This window comes from Mauremys mutica, chromosome 21, assembly GCF_020497125.1.
Source record: "Mauremys mutica isolate MM-2020 ecotype Southern chromosome 21, ASM2049712v1, whole genome shotgun sequence".
Lineage (NCBI taxonomy): Eukaryota > Metazoa > Chordata > Testudines > Geoemydidae > Mauremys > Mauremys mutica.
The window spans coordinates 17,044,740-17,060,669 of NC_059092.1; the positions used below are offsets into that span (position 1 = coordinate 17,044,740).

At 63.1% G+C, this 15,930-nt stretch overlaps 1 protein-coding gene across 3 annotated transcripts in view; it reads left to right on the plus strand.

Annotated features, from left to right (window-relative positions):
• Positions 1-2,370, plus strand: part of LOC123354164 (anoctamin-7-like) — a 36,088-nt gene extending 33,718 nt beyond the window's left edge. Inside the window, exons 24-25 of one of the 3 annotated variants that reach the window (XM_044995890.1) lie at positions 1,055-1,076; positions 2,276-2,365. In XM_044995890.1, coding sequence (XP_044851825.1) covers positions 1,055-1,076; positions 2,276-2,365 — 112 coding nt within the window. Of the gene's footprint in view, positions 1-1,054; positions 1,077-2,253 lie in introns of all 3 variants that reach the window. The other 2 variants (XM_044995889.1, XM_044995888.1) reach the window with 2 other exon arrangements.
• The last annotated feature ends 13,560 nt before the right edge of the window (positions 2,371-15,930 follow it).

The following is a 15,930-nucleotide window of genomic DNA, read 5'->3' on the forward strand; positions in this document are numbered from 1 at the left end:
CAGGCCGCCCGCCTGTCTGGGCTGTGGGGGAAGCCAAAAAATGTAACTCAATGGGGGGACTCCACTCAAAAAGTTTTAAACCAGCTCAGGGTGCTGGCAGGGGGGCAGCTCAGGGGGCAGGGAGGGGGTAGCTGGGGGCTGTGTGCAGAGAGGGGGTAGCTCGGGGGGAAGGGAGGGGGTAGCACAGGGGTAGCTGGGGGCAGTGAAGGCAGGAGGTAGCTCAGGGTGCAGGGAGGGGGTAGTTAGGAGCAGTGCAGGCAGGGGGCAGGGATCGGGTAGGTAGGGTCTGTGCAGGCAGGGGGTAGCTCAGGGGGCAGGGAGGGAGTAGCACAGGGGGTAGCTGGGGGCTGTGTGCAGGGAGGGGGTAGCTAGGGGCAGTGCAGGCAGGGAGGGAGCTCAGGGGGCAGGGAGGGGTAGCGCAGGGGGTAGCTCAGGCTGCAGGGAGGGGGTTGCACAGGGAGTAGGTAGGGGCTGTGCAGGTAGGAGGTAGCTCAGGGGGCAGGGAGGGGGTAGCTCAGGGGGTAGCTAGGGGCAGTGCAGGCAGGGGGCAGGTAGGAGGTAGCTCAGGGGGTAGCTCAGGGGGCAGGGAGGGGTAGCACAGGGGGTAGCTGGGGGCTGTGTGCCCAGAGGGCTCCCCTGCGGCCCCTGTTCCCCGAGGGCTCTGCCAGCCACGGAGCCGGTCCCCTGCCCAGGCAGCTCTTACCAGCGGCGGGAGCAAAGCGGGCTGGGAGCTGAGGAGCAGCTTCACCCCCCTGCAGCAGCAGCAGCAGCAGCAGCAGCAGACGAGGGTCGCTGCACACCTGCCCCATGGCACCCGCTGGGCAGCAGCTGTCCTGCACTGCCCAGCTCCGGCTTCCCACCCCCGACCGGGCCAGGGGGCAGGGAGGGAAGGAGTGGGGTGGGGGTGGGGCTGTCCCGGCAGTGCTCTTGCACTGTAGTTTTGGGGGGGGTCACGGAGTCCCCAAGTGATGCTCTGGAACTGCTCCCCACCAAGCCCGGCAGGACTCTGGGGAGCCTCCTCTCCCTCGGAGCAGACTGTCTGCAGGGCAAGAAGCTCCCACGGCTTCACCTCCTGGGTCTCTCCTTGGAGCATTCAGCATCCTCTGCCCCTCCGTGCGCTTCCCACAGCGAGTCCACCTCGGCGGGGTCCTGGGGGGCCACAGGGTCCTGCCCCCCCACTTTGCAGTCAGACGTGACTCTCAGCCAGCCAGTAACACAGAGGTTTATTCGATGACAGGAACAGGGTCTAAAACAGAGCTTGTAGGTACAGGGAATGGGACCCCTCGGCCGGGTCCATTATGGGGGGCAGTGAGCCAGACCCCCACGTCTGCCCTCACTCCTCGTCCCCAGCCAACTCCCAACTGAAACCTCCTCCAGCCCCTCCTCCTCTGCTCAGCTCCTTTCCCGGGCCAGGAGGTCACCTGACCTCTTTGTTCTCCCCCACCTTTAGCATCCCCTGGCAGGGGGAAGGTCCCTGGCCATTAGTTGCCAGGAGACAGAGTGTTGGCCAGAAACTGAGGCCCCCCCACAGTGTTCAGGGGAAACATTAAGAACAATCCCACTTCGTCACAGGGGCAACACCCCTGTGTACCCTCAACTCTGCCCATGGGCTCAGGGCTTCAGCCCCATGGGGGGCACTGGGGATCGGGGCTTCAACCCCACAGCTCCTGGCTTCAGCCCCATGGGGGGCACTGGGGATCAGGGCTTCAGCCCCATGGGGGGCACTGGGGCTCGGGCTCTGGGTTTTGTCCGTGGAGCCCCCTGAAAGGGTCCGCAGACCCCGTGTTAGAACCGCTGGGGTATGAGATGCTTTCGCCGAGCTGAGCTCTTCGGGTGGGAGCTGTGGGACTCATCGCCACAGGGGAGCTGGAGGCCAGAGGGAAACGGGCGCTCGGGTGTCTCACTGCAGCACTCGCGGTTTCACGGCAGCTGGAGGAAGGGTGCAGCGCTGCAGCGGGGAAATGCCACCCCCACCCAGGCACTGCCCCGGTTAGCGCCTTCAGACCACCCTGGTCTGTGCCCCCCTGCGGAGCTGGAACGAGGCGCCAGCACCCACGTTTTACCCTCTGCCCTGCTCGCCGGATTTTATTACCCCCTTCCCCCCCCAGCCACCCCCCATAGTTACAGTGCTACCGTGCGGGCCCAATCCTGCAGCGCAAGGGCCCCCCCCCACCCCTCGCTTGCAGGGTCGGGCCTGGAGCCGATACCGCTGGTTGAATTCTAACCCTGCCGTCCCCTCTCCACCCTGCGCAGCAAGCAGCCTTTCATCCGGCAGCGTGAGCTGGCGGGAGCAGCCCCCGGGGGCTCGGCCGATGGGAAGGCAGAGCTGGCTGGGACCGGGCCCCCTCCACACTCCATCAGGTGACGTCCCACTGGCAGGGCGGGAAGGAGCCGTCCAGAGGGGCCAGCAAAGCAGCAACGGCCCAGCTGTGCCCCCCGGACGACCTTCGCCCTCCAGCGTGCCAGGGCGAGGCTCATCGGACCCGGAGACGCGTGCCCAGCCTGGGTGTAGGTAACGAGGCAGCTGGCGTGTGAGGAGGATCCCGAGCCCCGAGGAGGAAGCTGGAGCTGGCTGCTGCTGCACCACTGGCTGAGTCGGCCCAGCGGGCCCCTCGCTCGCCCCCAGCCTGCGAACGCTTCGCTGCCTCCAAAGCTGCTCACGCTCCAAGGCAATCGGCAGCGGGGGCCCCACGCGTCCGGCTGACTCTGGCCCAGGCCGCGGGACCCTCCTAATCGCTGTGAGTGGGGCTGGCTGGCAGGCCCAGGTCACCCCGTTCAGAGGCGAGCGGCCCCGGGGCACGGAGCAGCCGCTGGAAGGGTGCACTGAGAAATGCAACGCAAACACCCCAGGGAGGGGCAGCGAGACCCTCCCGCTCTGCCCTGTTGTGCATCCCCCCGCGTGCACACGGGCTGAGCCCCGGTGGGCCCACAGCTTCTGTCACGGCTGCGTGGAGATACCGTGGGGACAGAGACCCTGTGCCGGCTTTTCCCTTCCTCCCGAGGCTCTCGGTGGAATCCGTCTGTCAGCCCCAGCTCACGTCCCTTCTGGGCCAAGACCGGCCAGAGCGGGCAGGGCTGGCCTCTGTGGGGGCCGGGACTGCAAGGGGCGTGAGGAGGACAGGGGAGCCAGGGGGCAGCCAATAGATGCCAGTGCTACACCCAGGCCTGTGTGTCTGTCCCGTCCTGGCCCCGTGTCAGAACCAGGCTGTCACTGTTGGTGGATTGACCCCACCCCAGCGCTAGGGGTGAGCTCAGGTCCTTCCCAAACTGGGCCATGCAGACTTTCCCTTTGCGTAGGGAACCGGCTCCGTTCACAGCAGGGAACGCAATTAGTTAGACCCCCAAGGAGCACACGCCCTGTTATAACTGACCAGCACAAAGCTCCATAAAGGCCCCAGGAGCCCACTGACCCGGAACCGCACTGCTGCACTAACGAGATGCATGGGAAATGAAGCACCTCAGAAGCCCTGAATCAGGAGCCCAACGAACCTGAAATGTGGTGACTTCAACCAGACCCATCCTTTCTGTAACGACTGGGCTGCAGAGCCGTATTCAGTCCCTTTCTGGGGCCAGCTAAGATTTGTCCCTGTCCGTTATCCGTGCCTGGGGTCCACAACCAAACTGCCGATCGTTAACGTGGATCATTTGCATTGATCATTTCATAACAGTCCCTATACATCCGTACAGTCGAACTGCCTAGGGACCGCCTGGTTACCAAACTGCCAGACTCCAGGCCCCCCCGATTGCAAAATCACTTCTGCCGTTTTACGGGTGCGCCTGTACTTTTGGCTCCCGTGTTTGTTGCACAGCGTGAGAACCGGAACTCCTGCCCTGGGGTTACGTTCTCAGGCTGGAAGCACGTTAGCTAAAAGCCCAGCTTGAGCATGACTAAAATCCAGCCTTTCCCATGGAGACAGGCAGAACCTAAAGCCCCCAACTCTTTGTAGCAGGGGGTGGCTGTGTTAATCTGTAGCCACAAAACCGACGAGTCTGGTGGCACCTTAACTCTGTTAGTCTTTAAGGTGCCACCAGACTCCTCGTTCCAATTATTTGTGTTCGCCGACCATGTTTAATAGCCTGACAAAGCTACCCCCCTTATACCCCCCGGGTCTTGACTCTTAGAGCAAGTCCCGTTTATGCATGGGACGGGGTGATGGGGCAACGCAGGGCTGGGCTGGGGGAGCCAGGGCCACGCACTCCCTGCCCGTTAAGCACTCCCTGGCTCCAAGCTGCAGCCACCAATGACATGCAACTGTTCCAGGCCAGATCCGCAGAGGGGCAGGGAGGGGATCATTTCCAGGCTATAGAAAAGCTTCTACCGTGGTTTGAATTTCCTCCATGTGCATGCGCATTCCCCCGGGGCGCCATTGAGCGAGGAGTTCCCTGCCCCGCTCACCTGCAGTCCCACCAGGCACCAATGGGGGGTGCTGCAGGGTCAAGTCAGACACGAGCGTTGGCGTGCCAAGCTTTGCGGCGCCTCCCGAGTCCTCCGTACGTCAGGCTAGCGACTCCGCCGAGCCTGGCCTGCCTGGAGCGTGCGCCCCAGGCCACGCAGCTCCTTGTCACGCTGTGTGTGCAGGGGGGCGAATAAAACCTGGAATGACCTGACGGCAGCTGGCGTGGTTGTGTGGTGGGGGGGGTTGGGTGAGTCATTTGCTTGTCCGGGGGGCCTGGATCTCCAGCTTTTACCCGAGTGGAGCCAGCCCTGCTCTCCTGCTGGAAGATGCTTAATGCAAACACCAGTGACTGGGCGAGGGCTGCCAACTTTCTAATCGCAGAAAACCGAACACCCCTTCCCCGAGGCCCAGCCCCTGCTCAAGCCATCCCCTGCTCACTCTCCCCCAGCCTCGCTCACTCGCTCATTTTCACCTGGCTGGGGCAGGGGGTTGGGGTGGGGGTGAGGGCTCCGGCGGGTGGGGTCAGGGATGAGGGGGTTGGGGTGCAGGAGGGGGCTCTGGGCTAGGGGGTGGAGCTGAGGGGTTCAGAGTATGGGATGGGGCTCCAGGCTGAGGCTTGTGGTGGGGGTGGGGCCAGAAATGAGGGGTTCAGGATGTGGGCTGGGGGCTCTGATAGGGAGTTCGCATGTGGGAGGGGGCTCAGGGCTGAGGCAGGGGGTTGGAGTGCAGGAAGGGCTTTGGGGTGCAGTCCCCAGACAGTGCTGACCTCAGGTGGCTCCTGGGAAATAGCGACATGTCCCTCCAGCTCCTAGGTGGAGGGGCGGCCAGGGGGCTCTGCACGCTGCCCCTGCTTGCAAGTGCCACCCTGCAGCTTCCATTGGCCATGGTTCCTAGCCAATGGGAGCTGCGGAGCTGGTGCTCAGGCAGCCTGGCACAGTCCCAGTCAGTAACCGCAGTGGCCCAGAAGGTGCCACCCTGCAGAGGCCTGGCATGGTGCTATCCCGTAACCAGCTCAGCACGCTGGCATTGTGCAGTGTGGATGGTTTCTCGAAGCCCACCTGTGTTTAACCAATCCGCCCTCCCCCCGGCACTCTGGGCGCAAGGAGGGTGAATAAAAACTGGGCACGAGGCCCTCCTGGTGGGCATTGCTCCATGGGCTGCTCTGGGCAGCTGCGCCCTCCCCCCTGCTGACGCAGGATGGGCCATCGGCCTGGATTTCCCGATTGCCGGGTTCTGGAAAAGAAAGACAAACCCACTGCTCCATCACTGAGCTCGGCTGTTGGGGTTTGAGCTAGAGCGGGACTGGGCAGGACCCAGACAAAAGCTCCAGCCCTGTGGGACCCGTCCGCAGAGTTACGCGCCCAGCCCTGTTTGCCAAACAGGAGGGAATCGAGCCCGGCTGGGGGTGAACAAACGGCCTTTGCAAGAGGCTGTTTGAGCCAACACGGGCCCATGTATCTCATGTCACGGAGTCCCCGGGCGATGCTCTGGAACTGCTCCCCACCAAGCCAGGCAGGACTCTGGGGAGCCTCCTCTGCCTTGGAGCAGACTGTCTGCAGGGCAAGAAGCTCACACGGCTTCACCTCCTGGGTCTCTCCTTGGAGCATTCAGCATCCTCTGCCCCTCCGTGCGCTTCCCACAGCGAGTCCGCCCAGGCGGGGTCCTGGGGAAGCCACAGGGTCCTGCACCCCCACTTTGCAGTCAGACGTGACTCTCAGCCAGCCAGTAACACAGAGGTTTATGAGATGACAGGAACAGGGTCTAAAACAGCGAGCCAGATCCCCACATCTGCCCTCACTCCTTGTTCCCAGCCAGCTCCCAACTGAAACCCCCTCCAGCCCCTCCTCCTCTGCTGAGTTCCTTTCCTGGGCCAGGAGGTCACCTGACCTCTTTGTTCTCCCCCACCTTTAGCATCCCCTGGCAGGGGGAAGGGCCCCGGGCATTAGTTGCCAGGAGACAGAGGGTCGGCCAGAAACGGAGGCCCCCCCACAGCATTCAGAGGAAACATTAAGACCAGCCCCACTTCGTCACACCTCGCCACCTAGCTGAGGGTGTTGTTGAAGACGCGCCAATCAGAGTATTTACAACTAACGTTGTCAAACATTTGGGTACAAAGTCCACTCCCCAGAGTCATCCCCAGGTTTCACAAATAACGTCTTAAAAGTCGGTTCTTAGACTTAGAAAAATCAGACCCTAAGCTTGGCGCCAGCAAAGTGTGTCAACACACGAGTTGTCCCATTGACTTCAATGGCCCCACAGACATACTTATGTGATTCACTGGATCAGGACCCTAAGCAGTGGATATTGGTGAAAGTTGGTTTCCCATTCAGTCCCCCAAAATGGTGCCAGGCCCCCGTTAGCCCCCCAGGCCACCCTGGACCCCATGTCTCCCTGAAGTGTGGGGCTGGGGCGGTTGCCCCTATTGGTCCTATGGACACAATGACTCTGGGTCCAGGGTGGCCTGGGGGGCTAGCAGGGGGGCTGGCACCAGCAGCAGCAAGCGACCTGGCCCCTGCTTTGCCCCCTCCCAGCCCCCATTCCACCCCTTCCCCCAAGCCCCTGCCCCATCTCGTTCTGTCTTTTGCCCCCTCCCCCGAGCAATGCTGAGTGGGGCGCGCTGGGGCCAAGTGGGTCGCTCGCTGCTGCCTGTGCCAGCCCCCCACTAACTGCCCTGGACCCCACATCCCCCTGAAGCGCAGCCCCCCCAAAGCATGGGGCCCAGGGCAGTTGCCCCGGTCTGTCCTATGGATGGGTCAGCTCTGCTTGGATCCCTTCTGGACACCACCAAAAATGAGACAAACCTGGCGCCCACGGGTGGCACATGCCGGTTGCAGTCACCGCTGGGGGCAGCGTTGGGGGCGTCCCGTCTACCTGGCGTAAGGAAGCACCTGAGCGCGGTTTCCTTGCAGGAGAAGCTGAGCCCCGAGGCCAGACTCCGGCACGATCACTGGGAGGTGACGGACCTGAGCCCCTGGTTCTCGGACTCTAGACGCAGCCCTGGGGGGGGCAGTGCCCCCCTGTGCTGGTGCCACCGCAACACCTGTGCGGTCTGATCTCCCCCCAGGGACTGAGACTCAGTTCTCCAGCTCCCTGCCGGCTGGGAGGAGAAACTGAGCGATGGGGGCCCGCAGCCCCGTCACCTCCCCACTTAGCGCAGGGCCTTGGCGTGCGGTGCCATCATGTCAGGGCAGCGCCCTCCTCCCCCGAGCCCTGGGCCATCTCCCGGCCTCGTCTCCTGATGCCTGCAGCTCTCCAGGCCCCATCGCATCATGGTGCCAAACCGCCCCTCTGTGCCCCCAGCAGCGCCCCCCATGTCCCGCTCTGGGGCCGGGGCACCTCTGGCCAGGGGGTTCCGCCCCTCCCGGGCAGCAGGGCTGCATGCTGCTGCCCCAGCCCCACAGCCTGCCAGCGCCCCTGGTCTCTTCAGTGCCCGCAAAGGGGGCAGGCGGAGCCCTTGGCTTTTCCAGCCCCCTGGGAAGGGGGCACCGTGCAGGGAGGGGGCACCCAGGCAGCAGCTCTGAGGGGAAAGCTCCACCCTGGATCCCTCGCACCGGCTCCTCCGGGCAGTCCCTGGAGCTCACCCAGCCCAGGGCTGCCGTTCCCGGGAGGAGCCCGATGCAGGAGCCGCAAGGGGGCATCTGAGCTGGAGAGCAGCCGGCCCCGGGCCACGGGCCTCTTGCTAACTCCAGCCCCATGTCCTGTTCGCCCCCGGCGGGGCTGGGGCCGCAAGGAGATGGGTGTCACCTGAGGCCTAATACAACCCAGCCAGTGTCTCCCGGCCCAGGGTGACCCTATTCCCACCCCGCTCTGCTAACGGCTCCTGCGCTGACCCCAGAACTTTCCTGCGGGCCTGGGGCTGTTGGCACCCCCTGCTGGGGGAAGAGTAGCCCCGGGCCCCGGGCCCCATTCCAACGAGCGCCCCTTGCTAGCAGGGCCTGGGCCCGGAGCCGCTGGGAGCTCCTCCCCGCCCCCCACAGGGTGGTAGAGCTGGGCCAGGACTCAGGCGTCCCCCGGAGCACCCTGGCTCGGCAGCTCTCCTGGCCTGGCACTGCCCGAGCCTGCTGCCGCTTGGCTTTAGCGAGCTGCCCCTACCCCGCCGTGGGGCGAGCGCCGGGCTGCCCGTGGGAACGCGCGGCTCAGAGCCAGCTCCGAATCATGCAGGGCCTGGCTGTACCCAGCGCATGACCTTTTTCATGGGTGTCCCTGGGCTCCCAATCCTGTTCTCCACCGTGCCGGGGCCGGCAGGCGCGATCCAGCCCCAGGGCCGGAGAAAAGCAGTGAGCAGCCCCCCGGGGTGGCAGAGAACCCGGCAGCGCAGCTCCAAGCTGGGACCTGCGGGGACGGGGCTGGCAGGGCGCCCGCAGCCTCGGCAAACAGGCCCCTGCTGAGCAGCGTGCGGGGGCTGCGGGATGTACCCGGCCACGCAGCGCCACCGAGGAGCTGATGTTTGCGCGGCGCTGTGCTGATCCCGCAGGGTGGCTGGGGACAGGGGCGGCTGCCCCCTCCTCCGCCCATGGCTCTGCAGGAGGCCAGATGGGCCAGCAGCGAGGGAGCAGGACCCAAAGGGACATGATCCCAAGCAGCCCTTTGTCCCTGGAGTCCCCATCCTGCCCCCCCATGGTGCTCCCAGCTCCTCCCTGCAGGGTTCCAGGAGCGCCCCCCCTTGGGCCCGGTAGGCAGCACATGTGCTGGCTGGGAGCCTGGGGCCGAGCCTGCTGCTCCCTGTGTTTCATGTCCTGAAAATATCCTGATGCCACTAGCTAAATCCCTGGCACACCACAGCCCCACCCCCCAGGGGAACACTAACGGGGGGCTAGGATAGAGGGCTATGAAATCATGACTGGTTTGGAGAAAGTGGGGTTCACCCAATGAAATGACTAGGCAGCAGGTATAAAACAAACACAAGGAAGTGTTTCTTCACACAACACCCAGTCAACCTGTGGAACTCCTTGCTGGGGGATGTTGTGGAGGCCAAAAGTATAACAGGGTTCAAAACAGAACTAGAGAAGTTCCAGGAGGATGAGTCCATCAGTGGCTATTAGCTGAGAGGGGTCACAACCCCATGATCTGGGTGTCCCTAAGCCTCTGACTGCCCGAAATTTGGCCTGGACAACAGGGGATGGATCACTTGATAACTGTCCTGGTCTGTTCATTCCCTCTGGGGCACCTGGCATAGGCCACTGTCAGAAGACAGGATATTGGGCTAGATGGACCATTGGTCTGACCTAGTCTGGCCGTTCTTATGTGCCCGGTGCAATGGCGGTGGCCACCCAGCTGTCCCCACAGTGAGATCCTGGACTCTGCAGCATCTCACCTCACCTACCCTGGTGGACAAGGGCCATTTCCTCTCCAAAGCCCATTGACTGACCACCGCAGAACCACCTCCCCCAGCACAAGAGACCATCCTAGCTGAGCCTGCCAGACCCAGCTCACCCACCGCCCCGGGCTGAATTCAGAGCTCCTGGCATGGAGCTCCCCTGGAAGCCCAGGGCCAGAAATCTCCTTTGTAGCAGCACCCCACCCCCACTCCCAGCCCAATCATGGAGGCGCGTCTCTCCCTCTCCCCGTGCCCGGGCCGGTGCTGCCTTCATCTCTGTCCCGGGGCCCACGTTAACCCTGCTCGGCTATTCCAGAGTGGGCGACAGGGAGGCGCTTTCAGGAGCACGTCCGTGTTCTGGCTTGGGGGCAGGACCTCGCCTCTTGGCTCGCCAGCCAGGCCCGAGCGCCGTTAGCACTGGAAGCAGAGAGGCCTTTTCCGCTCTGCGCTCCAGGAATAACAGTCGGGTGGCAACTCAAACCTCCAGCACGTCCCTCTTTGGCATTTGCCATGACGATGGCAAATAACTCCCTTAGCTGGCGCTAAGAGGCTGGTATCCTTCCTCGTCTCCGAAATAGCTCGTTACTGTAGCGCCTGGAGAGCCTGGCTGAGATCCAGGGCCCCGACGTGCCAGCTGCTGCACAGGTAACCCATACACCTCCTGGGTGTGGCGTGTGTCCCAGCTACTGGCACCCAGACCACTTAGAGAGATTGATGAGTCTGGTCTACACCCTTAGCTAACAGCCCCTTGGCTATTCGCTCACAGAATCATAGAATCTCAGGGTTGGAAGGGACCTCAGGAGGTATCTAGTCAACCCCCTGCTCAGAGCAGGACCAGACAGATTTTTGCCCCAGATCCCTAAAGGATTGAACCCTCAAGGATTGAACTCACACCCCTGGGTTTAGCAGGCCAATGCTCAAACCACTGAAGCTCCTGCACTGAGGTCCCAGGGTCGATCCCGCCCACCGACGCCTGGGGTCTGTGGGTGTTACACACAGACAGAGTGAGAGCCAGTCCCTGCCCCAGAGCCCTGACAATCTAACTAGCCACGGCGGATGCAGGCAGGAATATCACTGCCATTAAATAGCTGGAACTGAGGCCGGCCCAGATCCACAGAGAGATTTAGGCACCTATCTCTCATTGACTTCAATGGGAGTTAGGCCCCTAAATACCTTTGAGGATCTGGGCCCAGGGAATTGAATAGAACGTATCTCCTGAGTCCCAATCCAGTGCTTTAGCCACAGCCCAGCTCTCTCGCAGCCTCTCCTGTGAGCCAGCCACTAGCGAGAGGGACGTCAGACTCTGAACCAGTGGGGAATAGCCAGGCTGCCCCCCAACGGGCCCCGTACAGAGCTGACAGGGGAGTTGAGCCTCTCTGCCCAGATCTACCCCCAGCAGTTGGTGCCAGGGGTGGTTTTGTGGCCTGGGAACTCATTTCGCAGCCAGTCTGTCGCAGGAGGCTGTGGGGCAAGGCAGTGCTCTGCCAGGGGAGCCGGGGCACCATCCGTGGGTGCAGTGACCGGCTTTGCAGGGCACAGGGCCACGGCTGCGTGCCACACAGGGCAGGTTGTGGGCTGCGCCTGTCGGGACATGGCCCCGGGGATGCCAGTTGCACCCACACAGCCCGGCTTGTTGGCAGGCCCTTGTATTCCCTGGCTGCATCGCTGGGCTCTGGGGGGGGGAGCGGGGGCTGGCTATCTCCAGCGGGGCCAGGCTGTAAGAAACTTGCAGGCTGGGATTTTTTGGGGGGAGAGGGGGGACGACTGCAATCTTAACATGCTGCAGTGGGTGCTGCAAACTTGAGTGGTGCTGTGTGTGTGTGTGTGTGTGTGTGTGTGTGTGTGTGTGTGTAAAACGACCAAGAGAAGACGGCTGACTTTGTAAATAGTGACTGTTCAGTTTGGGGACCAATCTTTTACTGCCCTTTTGCGTGTTCTGCATTACAGGTGGTGCAGTGATTTTTCGCTGCGTTTTGTGACAGTAACGCAAGGTGTGGCAAACACTCCGTTGCAAGCGATGACTTGCCAGACAGCGACAGAGGGACTCGTTTGAATCCCACAAAGGGGCTAGGAAATTATTTGCATGTCCCCCCCCCCCCCGTGTGTTTGAACAGATGCTGGGAATCCATCTGGAAAGCAGGGATCCAGTAGCAAGCCCTGGCGAGTTTGTTTGTGTGTATGGTACGTGAACTGACCGCACCAAACCCACAATGTAAACAAACCGTGGCCACAACTTCTGAACCCCCCCAAATCACTACTTCCTCTCAGCGTTCCCCTGGGGAATCCCAGAGGGCCTCTTCACTAGCTCAGTTACTCTGTGATTTCAAGGGCATCTGTTAAAGGGAACAAAGGCTTTCCCAGAGATTCCCATTGTGGTGTATTGAAAACTGTGTCAAAATTACAGGCTGCTGTCACTTTAAATCCTAAGGTTTTTTCCTAGCCTGGCTTTCAGGTGAGGGGGCTCTGCAGGGAAGCCTGCCATCTGGTTTTGGAAGTCAGTCTGCAGAGAGCCAGCCTAAAGGAAGGTGGGGTGAATTGTGCCTCTCTTGGGGAGCAGCCTGCTTCGTCTCTCTCTGGTTTGGGGTTCTTGTGCGTTAGCGATCTGGATTCTAGGAAATAAAGCGAAGTGACATCGAACCCTTCCAGCTACAGTGTTTTGATGTTTTCATCTAACTTCGCTGTGTGCTGTGAATGTGACATCATGGCCCACCGGAGAGCCGCAGAGCTCCAGAGTGAGCACCCAGCAGGTCACAGTTGTTTGATGAGGGGCTCACACACGACTCCTCCAGGTGCTGTGTTGGGAAGCTGCCCCCTGTCCCTGCTACTGCCCATGGAGCTCACCCGGGCTTGGGCTCAAACACCCCCCTCTGTGTCTGCACCAGGTGCTGCTGGTGGTGGTGGGGGGGTGTTCCGATGATGACGTGTTAATTACAGCGTGTCAGTTCACACAGCTCCTGTTCCTGGTGCAGACCCAGCGGTGGGGAGATGGGAACCGCCTGGTTTCCAGGCGCTTGGGGGGAAGGGGTTGGCACGGGTGGTGGGGATTGCAGAAGTGGTGTTTGGCAGGTGGGTGTTTAATTCACACTCCCCCATGTAAACACAAGAAGGACTAAGGCCAGCTCTGGAGTCAGACTCCAGTCAGTGCAGGGAAGAGACATGTCCCTGGCCAAGAGACCAGGGGCCTGGCTCTGAGTCAGTCGTCCCTGGCCATCCTCCTCGGGATTCGGAAGGGCCCATTGCCCCGGGATCGGGGCTGTCCGTTGGGACCGCTCCATAACGTGTTTGTGGGTGACACCCACGCACTTTTTGCAGTGGAAAGTTTTTTCTCAGGGAACCAACCTGCTCGGCTAATGACCCTCCGCCGGGTGCATCTCCGAGAATGACGGCAGCGCTGGTGTGGCCATGTTGGGCCCAGGATAGTCCAGAGACGAGATCTTTTCCCTACGTTTGCTCGCCAGGCAGTGAAATTGTTAACTCCGGTGCCTTTCACGCTGGCATCATTAGGGCGCGAGTTACCACCCAGAATCAGTTCACACCTCTCGGATGTGGCTGGTTTCCAGGACCGGCACTTGCATATTTCGGAAGTTATTTCTCCCCAGGGCAACCCCCCGGTTCTTATCTAGCGCTTTCTACCGGCTGAGCTCAGAGTGCTTTGCCAAGGCGGGCGGGAGCATTATCCCCCTATTGCAGGGGGAAACTGAGGCACGGGGGGGGGAGTGACCTGTCTGAGGTCACCCAGCGGGCTAATGACAGAGCCGGGACTAGAACTCGGGATCGACCCCCGGCCCTGAGGACTCCGGGTCACCGAGCCCCTGCCCGGCTGTCTGCTGCCGGCTCTGGCTACCCGGGGGCAGGCTGCAGGCTCTCCCCTTCCGGAGCCTGCCCGGAGCACAGGGCGGCTATTGTGCCGCTCGCCCGCTCCCGCCCCACCGCTGGCACCGTTCCCGGCTCCGTCTGCCTCCTGCCTCGCTACCGGCCAAACCTGTTTGCTCGGCTGCGAGGTCCTGTCCCCCGGGGAGCGGGGAGGGCGCGGCGGGGAGCGGAGAAGCCAGCGGGCAAGTCAGCGCAGCCCCACGCCCCGCCGGTGCCTCCCCCTCCGCCTGGCTCCAGCGCCCGCGCAGCGAGGGAGTCACACGCACAAGCCAGCGGTGGCCCCCGGCTACCCAGCGCCACCCCCGGCGCAGGCGGCTCCAGCAGGTGCCGGAGATGAAGCGAAGGAATCTCTCGGCGCGGGGGGAGCTTCGGGGCGGCTCCAGGCTGGCGCACGGCGGCTGAGGAGCCCTCTGCTCCCGGGGGGCCGCTCGGGGGGCGGCCCAGGGAGCCCGGGGGAACAGCTGCGCTGGGCTGAGGATGGACCCCGGGCGGCGGGGAGCTGCGGTGACACCCCAGGCCTGGAGCTGGCGCGCAGACGAGGTACCGCTTCGGGCCGGTCCCCTTCTCCCCCCCCCCGACCCCCCCAGCCGAGAGATGTGACCCTGGGCGGGGCGGGCGCCGGTCCGGGGGGGGGCAGGTTCCCGTCCTTTGCTTTGGATGCCAGGCGCGGCCAGCGGGCGGGTGGCGAGCGGGGCCGGGGGGCTGCACCGCGGGCAGGGCAGCGGCGGGGGAGGCGGTCCCGGGGGGGCACAGACGGTCCCTGGCTCAGGGAGGGGACAGCGAAGGGGGAGCCGCGGGCCGGGCTGGGCGGCTCCAATCGGCTCCCACTCGCCCCGGGTCCGCAGCCCTGCCCCCGGGGCGAGCCGGGAACGGGGCCCGGGCGCTGCGTGGCGGGGGCCAGCTGAGCCCGGAGCGGCGCTCCCCTCCCGGCCGGTGCTGATCCGGGCTGCTGGGCAGCCGCGGGAGCCATTGGCGACCCCCGGGCCCGTTTCCCAAGAGCCAGGGCTAGCGGGGCGGCCTCGCTAACCTCCCGCCTGCACGTTCCCAAGGATACGGGCCACTTGCCGTCCTGCGCTCCCGTGCGGCCTCGCTGCGCGCCCGGGACAGCGGTGCTGCTCCACCCCAGAGCCAGCTGCACGTGCGGGGCGGACACCTCCCGCCGGGCAGGCTCTGCTTCCGAGCTCGCCTCTCCCCCTTACAACGCTGTGACTCGGGGTACGGGCCGGCTGAGCCTTGGCCCGAGGGGTCAGCAGCGGGGGGGGGGGAGGGGACATCGAGTCTGCAATGAACCCCCCGTGGCTGGCTCGTGTCAGCTGCCTCGGGCTGCGGGGTAGACGCTGGGGCTCAGGCCAGAGCCAGAGCTCTGGGTCCCCGCCGGGTTCCACCCTCCTCCCTCTCAAATGAGGCGATTTGCGGCAGCCCCCCCCCCAGGGAGAGTCTGGAGCTGTCAGAGGGACACCAGGTCCCTCCATGAACGGCTGGCAGGGTGGGGTGGGAGCTCCCATCCGAGCCCTCCGAGCCCTGGAGCTGGTGGGACCCAGGAGTCCTAGCCCTGGGCCAGAGGTTGGCATCGAACCCCTATAAGAACCCGGCCATACTGGGTCAGATCACTGTATGCCCAGGGGGCTGCTGGATCTTCCCCCCAGCCCCGGCGCGGGTGGCAGAACTTGGCAGGTCGGAAGCGCAGAATTGTTCCCTGATTCCACTTCAGGGGAACCCGCAACTCCATTCCAGGATTTCCCCATGTCCCACATGCTGCTGCCTGCACTAAAGCCAGCTGGGAGGGGATCCTGTGCCCAGCTGGAATATATTTTGCTTCCAATCCCCTCCCCGGAGAGGTGAAGAACCCGGGCTGGAGTTGTGTGGCTGATGGAAGAACAGGAGTGGGTTGAGAGCCTTCATTCCAAGACTGGGCCCTGGGGGCACCTTAGTTCTTGGGAAGTCGCCCACTATGCCCCTCTCCTCTGTTAAATAACAGGGATCTCAGGTTGCCCAACACTGCCTCGTGCCCTTCTGGATCAGGGATAAACTTAGCCCTCTGAAAACTGGGAAATACAGAGTTAAGGACACCCTACCCCATCATTCACCTTAACTCTGCCTCCTGGAGCTGGCAACAGCGGCAGGGAATAGCTCAATAGGGGTGGTGCCATCAGAAGACTTGAGGAAGGACTTGGAGAAGGTGGTTGTGTTGGGTTCCACTGATTTGAATCCCAGCATTTATTTGCATGTAATTGCCCTGCACGGTTTGGTGCAGCGGAACGGGGGAGGGATTGGCTGGCAGGGAGCACACATTCCGGCACGGTTCCCCTAGAGACGCAACAGTAGAACCGAGCCCACAAGCCC